The sequence below is a fragment of the Mandrillus leucophaeus genome, unplaced genomic scaffold, assembly GCF_000951045.1.
Source record: "Mandrillus leucophaeus isolate KB7577 unplaced genomic scaffold, Mleu.le_1.0 Scaffold123, whole genome shotgun sequence".
In the NCBI taxonomy this organism is placed as follows: domain Eukaryota; kingdom Metazoa; phylum Chordata; class Mammalia; order Primates; family Cercopithecidae; genus Mandrillus; species Mandrillus leucophaeus.
Window position 1 is genome coordinate 4,372,693 of NW_012100654.1, and position 12,544 is coordinate 4,385,236.

Consider the following 12,544-nt stretch of genomic DNA (forward strand, 5'->3'; position numbering starts at 1 on the left):
GACTTTGGAAGGTGATTAGGTTATGAGGGTGGAATCCAAGTGAATAGGATTACTGCCTGTATGAAACAGACCTCAGAGGGATCCCCAACCCGTTCTTCCATCTTATGTTATAATGAAAAGACCACTGTGTAGGAAGCAGGCCCTCACCAGACACCAATTTTGCCTGAGCCTTCATCTTGGACTTCCCAGCCTCCAGAACTGTGAGAAATAAATTTCTGTGTTTAAGAACTACCCTGTTTATGGTATTTTGTTATAGCAGCTCCAGTGAACTAAGACAACCTTCTAAAACTGACTAAAGAACTCATTGCAACAAAACTTATAAAACGTTGAACAGAAACTGTACAAAGTAGCTCCCAAGCATTATTCAATTAATAAATATAAAATCTTGCACAACAGCCTCTTGAGGGTAGACTGTCACTACTAATCATTTATCCATACTTATGTGGTACGTATGCCTTGATTCTCAGTCCTATGGCTTTTTTTTTTTTTTTTTTTTCTCCTCAGAGAATCACACTGACAAGTGGTAAAGAGAGATGTCCAGGGTACCATTCTAAGAAAGCATCTTCACTCATCTGCAAGCTTTAATTGAAAGTCGCAACTCTCAACTGAGAAAGCCACATACACACATTTTAAAGCTGCCGAGTACCACCTTCCAGAAACCAAAGTGTCAGATCTGAGTTTCCCAATAGCTCTTCCTGGGCTGAAGTCATTTATTACACAAAACCAACTCATTATTTCCTTACATCTGGGCACCATCAATCTATTTTCCGACCTTTTCACCCTCAACATCCCCAAATCCCTTTGAAGTCAAAGCATCAGTCATTTTTGTCAGGTGTAAAACACACTGCACGTGCACGGGCATGCTCTGATGTTCACAATATGTAAAAACTTGAACATTTAGAGATCGCTTAAATCCCTGGTGTTGCATAAACGGCCTGATAAAAACATAAACATTTGCAAGGTAGCCTTCCCACATTTGTCGCTTTGGGGACGGAGGGTTCCTAAATCAGAAATGGAATGCTAGCAACACTCCATCACCTCACACAACCCCTATGCCGGGGCCAAGGGAGGCGGCTGGCAGGCCTGGAGCGCGGGCAGGCGCCGGCTCCCCGAGGAGACAGCGCGGGCTGGTGCTCCCCGACCCCTCACCTCTCTTGTCCAGGAGCCACATGAATGCGAAGCAGGGCAGGAAGCCGATGGGCCCCCACAGCACGAGCAGCGCGATGTCCCAGCTGGAGAAGCCGTAGGCCTGGCGCGCCGAGTTCTGGATGGGACCCCAGGTGTTCCAGACCAGGCCCTGAACGAACGCCAGCAGCGAGAAGAGCAGCAGCACCAGCCAGCGGCGCCCGTACACCCGCCCGGGACCCGGGACCGCAGCGGGCAGCGCCGCCGCCGCCTCCCGGCTTCTCCAGGAGGCCCCCAGCCCAGGCCCGAGCCCGGGCCCCAGCAGCGGCTGCCTCTCCTCTTCGCTGCTCCAACGAGAGCCCATGGCGACGCGTCGCGCGCGAAGCCAATGCCGGGCTCAGTCCAGGTCACCGCCGACTAGCCCAGGGCAGAATCGTACGGAGCAGTGGGAGGCGGAGGCTGCTGTAGTCGCCCTCGGCCTCCGGGCCGCGCCTCGTGCGCCTGCGCGGCCCGAGCCGGGCCGGCGGGGAGGCGGGGCAGGCGGCAAGGAGGCTGGGGTCCGCCCTCCCCTCCGCGGGTGGCTAGGAGACACCGGCGAGAGGAAAGGAGCCAGGTCCCAGACTGAGGGCAGGTAGCGCTGAAAAGGCAGGGACAAGCGCGGCCGAGTCGGGGAGAGGGAAACTTGCAGAGAGGCTGTATTCGAGGAGGTTGGGCAAGGAACCCTGGGGTGTTTGGAGGAAGTGTCCAAGTTAAATCTTGTGCGTAATAAACAACTCAGTGACCTGTGCTCACTTAACCTAATGCTTGCGTCTATTTTGGGCTTATTCTTATTTTTGTTGAGTTAATAACTTCAGAAATTATAGGCAGAGGATAAGATTTAGGCGTAGTTGGTCCCAGGGGATTATCTCTTAAAAATCATTTATGTACAATAAGTACTGCCTATTTTTGTTATTTTTTTTGTCTTACATATCCAAAGAGGAGATTGCAAACTAGCCAATTCCATTCATATATATGTAAACTTTTTTTTACCCATTTCGTCTGTCACTTAATAGGCGAGCAATAAAGGTATGTCCAGTAAAGTTGTAAGATTTTTGCCCCAAAGTGACCCAGATCCATCTCCAGTGATTATGATTTGACCACAGGGTAAACGAGAAGAAAGGTGGTTGTTGATCTCTTCACACAGCTGTTTGTTTATTTTGGTATACAAATCCAGAAGCCTGACAGCTGTGGATTAGTGTCCTTGAAAACCTAAGTCAAGCAATTTGGCTTGTCTGCATCGGGAAATGAGTCACAGGGAACGCAATCACAGGATTCTTTGCCCAAGGTTCGTATTTCCCGGCGGCCACTAAAATTAGAAGGAGTCAGGTTGCTACCAGAAGGGCAAGAGAGGTGTAAGAGAAGCGTGAGCTAGCCTCGCATTCAAGGCTGCCAAGAGCGGCTCGCGAAAGCTGAAGTCAGAGGCCCATCCCACCGCCGGAGCCCCATAAAGCGTCAAACCTTCCCCTAAAACTCCAATCATCTAGGGTGGAGAAAAGCCGAGGCGGAAAGCAAGGATCTGACTAGAAAAGGAGACACAGAAACGAAGCTAAGACTACAGGAAAGAAGCCTAAGCTCCGGGTTAGGTAAAAAAGCGCCACAACTCAGACCACGTGTTCGTATTTCCACACCCGGAGTATCAAAACAAAGCTGCGTGGTCCCGCCCAGCATCCATCACGTGACCTCCACGTGAGCGCCTGCGTTTCCGTAGGAGGCGGGCGGGAGTCGCCGGGGCTCCTTCCTGTGGTGCAGCTTCGCGTCCCGGAGCTTGGTCCCTACCCTGACCCCACCCCAGCTCCGCTCCGCCTTGGGTTCCGGCAGAACCCGCCTTGCGGTAGCCATGGCAGCAGGCTCCGAGGCGACCACTCCTGTGATCCTTGCAGCTGGGGCTGGAGGGGAGGAAGGTAGGTGCCAGGCTGAGGTCAGACCCTGAGTACAAACCCAATGCCAGTTGACTCTCGTGGCACCCCTCGTGGGGCCGTTTGCCTTAGTCCCGTCCCAGGTCTCTCTGGCCTTGCATTGGACTATGAAGAAAATTCTGTATTTTCTAGCGAGCGTGGCATTTCTCGAATTGTGGCATCCAGATTTTTGATCGTCATAGGGTAGCCTACCAGTGCTGTTTCACGAATGGGGTGTTTGTTTTGTTTTGTTTTGTTTTATATTTGCCCATCGTTAGCTAAATAGGGGTGTTTTGAATGTTGGGATTAAAATTAAATTTGTGAAATTGAAGGCAACCTTTGAGATTAATGGGAGTTATCTGAGACTTGTGAACAGGGGTTATGCGCTATTATTCTATTTCAGTGAACCCTGGTTTAGCAAGTGGAGATGAGGTTTGGAGACCCATGAGCCTGAGATCCCTGTTATTATTTATTGAATGATTGCACCGTGCAGCGCTCTATTCTGGATACTGTCGCGGGATCCAGAGACTTTTGAATATTTATAACAATACCTTTTCCGAAGGAGCCTAGAAAGGAAAAAGAATGACTTACTATATGTTCACCTGAACTATTCTACCAGTAGTACACTCTGTGAGGGTTGTTATCAGGAGGAGGGATCTCAGTGGAGAGAACATAAATGCTTCAAGGAGGGAATAGTTTGAGGTCGGCCTTTTTTTTTTTTTTTTTCTTTTGAGACGGAGTCTCGCTCTGTTACCGGGCTGGAGTGCAGTGGGGCGATCTTGGCTCACTGCAACTTCTGCCTCCCAGGTTCAAGCAATTCTCCTGCCTCAGCCTCCCGAATAGCTGGGACTACAAGCGCGCCACCATGCCCAGCTAATTTTTGTATTTTTAGTAGAGACGGGGTTTCACCATGTTGGCCAGGATGGTCTCGATCTCTTGACCCTGTAATCCGCTGAGGTGAGCCTTTCTGATTGGATGAGATGGTGGCAAACTCAGGTAGTGGTGCTGGGTTCAGGAAGTCAAGGAGCAGAAAAGGATGGATGTATTTAGGGATCAGATAGTTTGCTGAACCCCCATTCCAAGCAGAAGAAACAAATTATAGCCTTCTACTATCTGACCACTTTCTACTAGGGAGACAATTCTTGACCTTCATCTATACCTCCATTGCATTGATTTTTCCATTTTCTATCCACTGCACCCCCTTATCCAGAATGTATGTCGTTCCTTTGAAAAATTCTGTTGTCCCTTCCTGCACCTTTTTCTGACAAAACTCTTACTCTGGATGAAGTCAACCTTTTGCCCACTTTGTACCTGCACTATGCGCCTGAACTTTGCTGGAAAAAGTCCTGCACAAATTGATGACCGTATAAAGTGAAAATGGCCAAACTCTTGAATATTCAGCCAGTATGGGCTTGAGATCCCTTTGATCCTCTGTTTCTCTAGTGAGCCTACCGACTTTCTCCAGTGACAAATCCCCAAACTCTATAACCTCTCTCTGCCTCTTTCTTAATTTCAGGTGATGACTTTGCAAGTCAGGTCAATTCTGCATCTAATCTGTCTACTTTTTTCCTCCTTCACTATCAGACCCACTTCAAATCATCCGCATTTTCTCACCTCAACTACTACTGTATCTTCCTGACTTGTGTCTCTGTTTTCTATTTTGTACCCCTCTAATCCCTTCTCCGTTCAGCAGCAAAAAGTGACTCTTCCTTATGTAAAATTCTTCAGTGAATTACATTGCCCTTAGAAGTTAGAATAAAACCCAGACTCTTAACCGTGGCCTTGGTTTGGGCTCTGCTGATGTCTTTAGCAGGATCTCTTGTCACTCACCTCCCCTCTCGCTTTTCACATAGCTGACTTAATCTTTAGGTTTTAAAGTATGTCACCACCTGAGACCTTAAGAGACCAAACTATCTAAAACAGTCACTGTGATTTCTCTTGCACCCCCCAACCCTAGATGTTCTGGAATACAGCATCCTGCTTCTGTCATTTTACTTATTACAATCTGTATTTATTATTTGTTTTTTCCATTAGATTGTAAGTACCTTGAGGGCAGGACCTATGTCTGTTTCATTCACTGCCATGTGCCCAGCTGCAAGTACAATGCCAGGCACATAGTTGGCACATGCCACGTTTGTTGAATGAATGAATAAGGGCACTCCATGCCAAGTCCAGAGGCAGAAGGAGAAAGCATGACATTGGCCAAGAACTGAAAGCAGTGTCAGGAGTGGTAAGAAAAGAGGTATCCTAAAGGTTACCTTATGCCTGGTTAAGGAATCTAGACATTAAGATAGTAGGAAGCCTTAAAGAGCTTTAGGTGAGGGAAATAACATGATTAATTTTGGTTGTAGGAAGATCACTGTGACTGAAGGGTAGAAGATTGATTGGAGGGAGAAAGACTGGAGGACAAGGTACTTAATCCCTTTGAGCCTCAGTTTCCTCCTCTGTAAAATGCATGATCATTGTGAAGATTAGAGTTAATATGTGTAGATTATCTAGCATAGTATCTGGCAGGAATTGGATATTCAGGAATGGTGACCATTTTTATTATTAATAGAAAGTGCCAGCCTTAGTGACTGATGTTGAAACTGAAAGAAAAGAAATTAGAGATGTTATGTAAGAGAATGAGAAAAATAAATACATTAAATAAAGTCAAGTGAAAGGGTCGGTACATTCAGTACAACGATGAATACAATGGGAGTCATAGAAAAGTTCATTTTAAAAATTTTTTGTTTATTTTTTATTTTTGTAGATACAGGGTCTCACAGTGTTCCCCAGGCTCGTCTCGAATTCCTGACCTTAAGTGATGCCCCTACTTCAGCCTCCCAGAGCACTGGGATTTCAGGCATAAGCCGCTGCACCCAGCTGAAAAGTTCATTTTTCAGCAGACTTATTCCATGATCAAAAAGTATTTGAATGGCATATGGTAAACAGACCTTTATCATGTGGTAAAGCAGAAGACAGTCTTTGCCCCAAAATAGCTTATAAATATCATTTTTGGCAATAAAGACATATCCAAAAGGTCAGATGTAATTAGCTGGGATATAATACTCAGTATGATACACATGAAGTACTTTGGAGGCTGAGAGGAGAAGGAACTAATAGAAATTGGGTTGGTTTGTGCTTCCTAGGATAATTTCTTGAAGATGAGCCAGGTGAGGAGACTGATTCTACTAGAGTAGAAATAGTGACAGAGAACCTGGGTGAAAAAGAGGAAGACTTGTATCCATTGAGTCCAGAGAAGAGCAGGGTAAAAACAGAAATGTTGAAGTGAAGAAGAGAAAAATCGTGGGTTTCAGTCTTTGCAGAAAAATAGAGCAAGGCACCACAAAAGTAAGGAAGTAGAGAAAGGTGCTGGAGACTTCAGAGTGAAGAAGCAGCCAGCCGTGTTGGTGCACGCCTGTAATCCCAGCACTTTGGGAGGCGAGGCAGGCAGATCTCTTGAGCTCAGGAATTTGAGACTAGCCTGGGCAACATAGTGAAACCCTGTCTCTACAGAAACTACACAAATTAGCTGGGCACGGTGGCACACACCTGTAGTTCCAGCTGTGTGAGAGGCTGAGGCACAAGAATCGCTTGAACCTGTAAAGCGGAGGTTGCAGTGAGTTGAGATCATGCCACTGCACTGCACTCCAGCCTGAGCAACAGAGCCAGACCCTGTCTCAAAAAAAAAAAAGAAGCTTTGGCATGGTCGCCATAGGGTTGAGGATGATTAGGAGTGAGTCAGTGATTGGGAGCAGGAAAGGGTAACCGGTAGAGGTGAGCATAAAATCATAGAGTTGATCACCTTGGTTATGCTTGATAGCTCATTATACAGAAGTGCTTAGTTTCAATAAAGTTTTATACATTGCTAAAAATCAGGTATTCTTATACAGTTATTTGAAAAAAAACATTTGTTTAGCATCATTTTATGCCACACACTGGACTAATCTGTAGGGAGATAAAAGTAAGAGGTTTGCCTTCAAGAATGTGATATTGTTTGTTTGAAATAACAGCTTAGAAATAATTAAAAACAAACATGAAACTACTTATTGTTAATTAAGAATCAATTTAAATTCTGAATGTGAAATGTTATTCTCATAATCATACATTGATTGAAGCATTCATTGAAATTAAAAATTGCAGTTATTTGAGTGTGATTCTGTCTTTCAAACTGAGGTTATTATATTTCTTTCTATTGGGCTGTTTTTTAGTTTTTAGTTATAGCCAAGATTATGCCTTGATGAAGAGAAGAAGAATGTGTTAGTAACTCTTCTTCCAGTGCTTCCTGAGGAAATATCTCATCTAGAGTTGTATGGAATTGATTTTCATTTAGAATGAACATTCCTACATAACTGGATTTACTCTTTTTCAGCTGGCGACACATACTCACCATGTCATTTTTGTTCTCATTTTAAAGGGCAAAGGGTGGAGGAGTTTAAAGAAAAGCAAAAGCCTGTGTTATCTCAAAAAGTAAAAAATTCCTATGTTAGAATCCATATGTAATTCATAATGTAGATAAAATTTTTAATTTCACTGAATGCTTGGTAATGATGAGTATCAGAAAAACAATACCATTTATTTTATTGTGGTAAAAACGTATAACATAAAATTTACCATGTTAACCATTTTTAAGTGTTAGTAGTGTTAGGTAGACTCACATCATTGGGAAGGCGATCTCTAGAGCTTTTTCGTCTTGCAAATCTGGAACTCTACATCCGTTAAACAATAACTCCCCTTTCTTCTCTTCCCCCAGTCCCTGGTAACTGCCATTTTATTTTCAGTTTCTAGAAATTTGACCACTTTAGATACTCCATATAAGTGGAATCATATAGCATTTATCTTCTTGTGACTGGCGTATTTCAGTTAGCATACTGTCTTCAAGGTTCATCCGTGTTGTAGTATATGATAGAATTTCCTCCCTTTTTAAGGCAGAATAACGTTCCATTGCATGTGTAAGCATTTTGCTTATCCATTTGTCAACAGACGTTTGAGTTGTTTCCACCACTTAGCTATTATAATAGTGCTGCTGTGAACATGGGTGTGCAGATGTCTTTTCAAGACCTTGCTGTTGAATATTTTTGAGGAAAAGTAAGATAAAATAATCATTTATTTTAAATTATCAAAAATTCACTTAGGGGAGGCTGGGCTTCAATGGAAACATCTTGGTAGAAATTTTGGAGGTACATTGCAAAAACCTTTAGTATTTGAGATGTCATTCCTTCTAGTGTTAAGTTCACTTAAAATATAGACAAATTTCCTTTTTCTTGCTTTGGTTTAAGACTAGTATTACTTTTGAATTTACGAGCCATTTTTTGAGGTAAAGATAAGTTTTCTGGGTTAAATGGACAAACGTTGTAAGTGTAGGAGGATGGAAAGAAACTAAAAGGCTCATGAACCTTTGGTAACTGTCCAGCATGTAACTGTCTCAGGTGCCCAGCCTGAACTTCCCGCATGTTCACTGCCACACCAAGCATTGGTATTGATAAGGCTAGGTCATAACGGCCGCGGCACTAACGTTTGTGGTTTTTTTCAGTGATAGACATCACCTTCTAGACATTGAAATTCAAAGGGTTTATGGTTAGCCATCATTTTACTTAAGCATTATGTTGCCTTTCAGGAGAATTTTCTTAGTTTGTGTTGACATTTTAAAATAGTGGCTACAAAATGAAAAATTCTTTTTACTGTAAGTTTTACCATTCAGTCTTTAGTACTAATCCAGTCATTTTGTTAGCTAGTACTTGCACGATTCCATCGGGTTTTTCTAACATGGACCAAATGGTCATTATGTTTTGCCCTAATATCTACCATTCCAGAGGTTTTAAAATTTCTCATATGTATATACAATAGTTGTCTGATGAAACACCACATATATACACTTAGATGTATACATTCAGAAATAAATGATCTCACTGTGCCAGGACCCAGTTTTAAATTCATGCTATATCATTATAGTGAGTCTCTGTATTGTAATGTGAGACTTACTCTTATGTCAACTTCTGAAGGTTTGTAAAAATCTTTTAAATTTTTTCATTAAAATTATACCTGATGAGAGACAAGGTATAATTTCAAGATTTTTGTTATATTCTATTAATATTCGGAGTATTCTGGACACATGGTAAATGTTCCTTATTCTTGTCTTAAAGTTGAAATCTCAGATACAAATCCAGGCCAGGTGTTAATTGACTGACACCAGATAGTTGGCATACTCAGAGAAATTAGGTTTCAAATTATCTTGTACTTTGCATTAATTTTAAAAAATTACTGAGAAGGATGCAATTTATTTGTGATGATGTTTCACTATCTCCAAAGAATTAGTTGTTAACTAAGGCTGTAATAAATTGACTGGAGAACGTGCTACATTTGGAGAGAGAAAATTTTATTGTGTAATACTCAGATCACTCATCTGTTTTTTTCAGCAGTTTCTAAGTCATCTAGTTAAAAATTACTACCTGCTGCAAGTTTAGACCTAAATACCCTTATCCTTTGAAGACTGTTGAGGTTGCTTCAGAATTTTTATAGCTCTTTGCAAAATATTTCTAGCATGGAGTAACTGGGTGCATCCGTAGGCTGTTTAATTAATACAGGGTAGCATCACATTCTTCTTTAAAGGAAATTGTAACATTTAAATTCATTAATTTAATGGCCCAGTTTATTGTTGATTAAATTATCAGAAGCCAAATTAGTTTTATCTCACAACCAGCTGATTGTTTTATTTCACGATGGGCCTGAAATTCTGTAAATATGCTAATTTCCTGTTATGATGAACATCTACTCTGCTTTGCACACACTTCATAGTGCTTTCATTCATTTAGCAAATGTTTTGGCATTTAATATATACCAGTCACTAGGCCAGGCACTCTCTCAGCAAATTTTAGTATTGGAGGTCTCCTATTAAATAATCTCTGGGATGTGTGGGATTTTTAGATCAAATAATTAAATTTTTTAAATTTAACTTTATGCTAGAGAATATTTACTTCTTTGTAGCTTTTTTGTCAAAACACTACTCATGTGTTACTGTCACCTGTGTACATATTTATAAAAGGCTACCCAGTTATATCTACTCAAATATGAACCATTTTGGGAATAATCAAAGCCATGTGATCTATTGGCTCTAATGTAAGGTAAGTACAGTAAATAAATCCCTACCCCAAAGTAATTCGTGCTTCTGTTTTTCTCTGCCCTTTAAAGTTCCAGAAGCAAAATGTTCATAGGTTGAGTATTTTACAACCTTAGAACTGTGTATGTCAGACTGTGTGTCAGACCAGCCATGATTCATCCAGCCCAAGCCACAGAGCACTGTATAGGGAGAATATGGTTATCCTTGAAAATGATGGCCTCAGAAAGCAAGGTGTTATACCAGCTATGAATTAATAACAGTCTTGACTAGAAGGTTTTTTTTTTTTAATCTAAAATGATTCAGGAGGTAGTAGTTGGTTCAGTAGCATGAAGATGAACATATTTGCATTCTTTTGCTTAAGGTTTGCAGTTTCCTGGACGTTTCATTTGTCTCTCAAGAGGGCTAAACATTATGTCTGCTTTCCAGGCAGTATATAGAAAAGGATGAGGGCAAAAAGTCTGACTCACAACTTCAATATGTGCACATGAGCGTGCACGCGCATGCACATATACACACACGGAAATTATATATATATATATATTTTCTCTATCTATCTATCTATCTATCTATCTATCTATCTATCTATATTTGGCTACTCCTGTCTGCAAAGGAGTCTGGGAAATAAAATTTTTCAGTCACTCCTGTTGCCCAGAGTTCTTTTAATAAGGAAGAAGAGAATGAGTATTGGGTAAGTAGAAGTTAAAGAAAAAATTATTCAGTGACACTTGTTAAAGCATGGTAAGGAAGACTATTCAGGACCATCACCATAGATATAAGGACTACTGTAACGGGGTCTCTCAGTTGGGGAGAGAGATTGGGCCCAACTCCAAAGACAGCATGGGCAAGTGAGAATTTACAGCCAAGGAGCAGAGTCAGTGGATGAGAAATTACTAAGAGGAAACACCAGGGGTAAGGGGAAATCTGGCTAAACCAACCTAACAGGATTCTTGCTGAAGGCAGGCCAAAGTGATCAGATATCACCTGGAGGTCGGTTGAGGATGAAAAACCTGATCAGATGTCAGAGATGGGGGCAATTCTTGCTAAACTGACTTAGCAAGGTTCTTGCCTAAAACTGGGTTTTACAAGGAAGTGCATAGATGGACCTAGCAAAAGAATCAAAGCCTGACTAAAGTTTGGCCAAGCAAAGAGTCTTTGTCAAAAGTAACTAGCACTCCCTGCCATGTGTGCTCATGCACATACAACTCATGCGCTCCTCAAAACATTCCTCTCTCCCCAGAGCACGTGTGAATGATTATTTATGAATTGATCTTGAGCTTTCCTGTGTATCCTTTCAGCTTATATTTTTTCTTCTGAGTTTTTAGCCCTAGTTAAGTTGCACAGTCAACTCTCTAGAAATAGGATTGTGCAGTGGAAAGAGCACTGGACTTGGACTGAGGGGACCTGATAAATCTGGTTCCAGTCCTCTGACATCTAAGCTTCCATTTCTTCCTTCAGTTAATGGAAATGAATTACTGTCTCTGCCTGTGTTTTACAGGCTTCTTATAAGATCAGATGAGCACTTTTAATGTAAAAGTGCATTGTAAACAGTGAAGCATTAAACAATTAAATGTATGGTATCGTTATGGTGCCTGTGTTCAAAATCAAACTACTCATCTTCCCAACAGAATGAGTTATTGCTCTTATGGCAAGTCACCAAGTCTAGACAACTCAGTCTTGTGGCTACATCTGACTCCCACCCCACATCTCTGGTTGTAATAGCCTTTGATATTATTCTCTGAGTATTTCTTCATCTTTACCATCTCTTACTTACTCACTGCCACCCCTGTTGTTCAGGCCTGTACCATACTTATCGCTTGGCTATTGCAATAGCTCTGAGTCAACTTCAGGTCCAACTCTCCCTTCCCACCTCACATCTCTACATATTTCTAGACAGCCCTCATTTTTAGTGAGTATAGTATACTATGGGATTGCCTTATCATAATTTAGTAAATATTTTTCTGCTTTGGGGCATTAGGTTGTTTACATTTTTTGTTGTTATAGTGCGGTGGTAGACATTTGTGTGTGTGTACGTGTATGCTATACATAGCTCATGATTAATTATTTGTTACAGTAAATTCCTATAACATGAGTTACTGAGATAATGAACAGTTCTTTCATTTTCCCAGTTGTTTCCCAAAGGATGATTCCAATTTATATGCCATGAACAATAGAATACTATTTATCATGAATATATTATAGCTTTTCATAGTGTAGGGATCAAAATATGCCACCCCCAAATATGCCACTTTGGTACATTGATTATTTGGGGTAAAAGGCATTGAAAAGGCCGGGCACAGTGACTCACCCCTGTAATCCCAGCAGTTTGGGAGGCTGAGGTGGGTGGATCACAAGGTCAAGAGATCAAGACCATCCTGGCTAACATGGT

General features: G+C 41.7%; 2 protein-coding genes across 2 annotated transcripts in view; one reads left to right on the forward strand and one right to left on the reverse strand.

Annotated features, from left to right (window-relative positions):
• The window catches only part of DIRC2 (disrupted in renal carcinoma 2), an 84,194-nt gene extending 82,315 nt beyond the window's left edge, over positions 1-1,879 (reverse strand). The window contains exon 1 of the mRNA XM_011971558.1: positions 1,150-1,879. Within this exon, the coding sequence (XP_011826948.1) occupies positions 1,150-1,489 (340 nt within the window). The 5' untranslated portion in view covers positions 1,490-1,879. The remainder of the gene's footprint in view (positions 1-1,149) is intronic.
• Positions 1,880-2,856: 977 nt separating this feature from the next.
• Positions 2,857-12,544, forward strand: part of HSPBAP1 (HSPB (heat shock 27kDa) associated protein 1) — a 47,918-nt gene continuing 38,230 nt past the window's right edge. Inside the window, exon 1 of the mRNA XM_011971559.1 lies at positions 2,857-3,065. Within this exon, the coding sequence (XP_011826949.1) occupies positions 3,002-3,065 (64 nt within the window). The 5' untranslated portion in view covers positions 2,857-3,001. The remainder of the gene's footprint in view (positions 3,066-12,544) is intronic.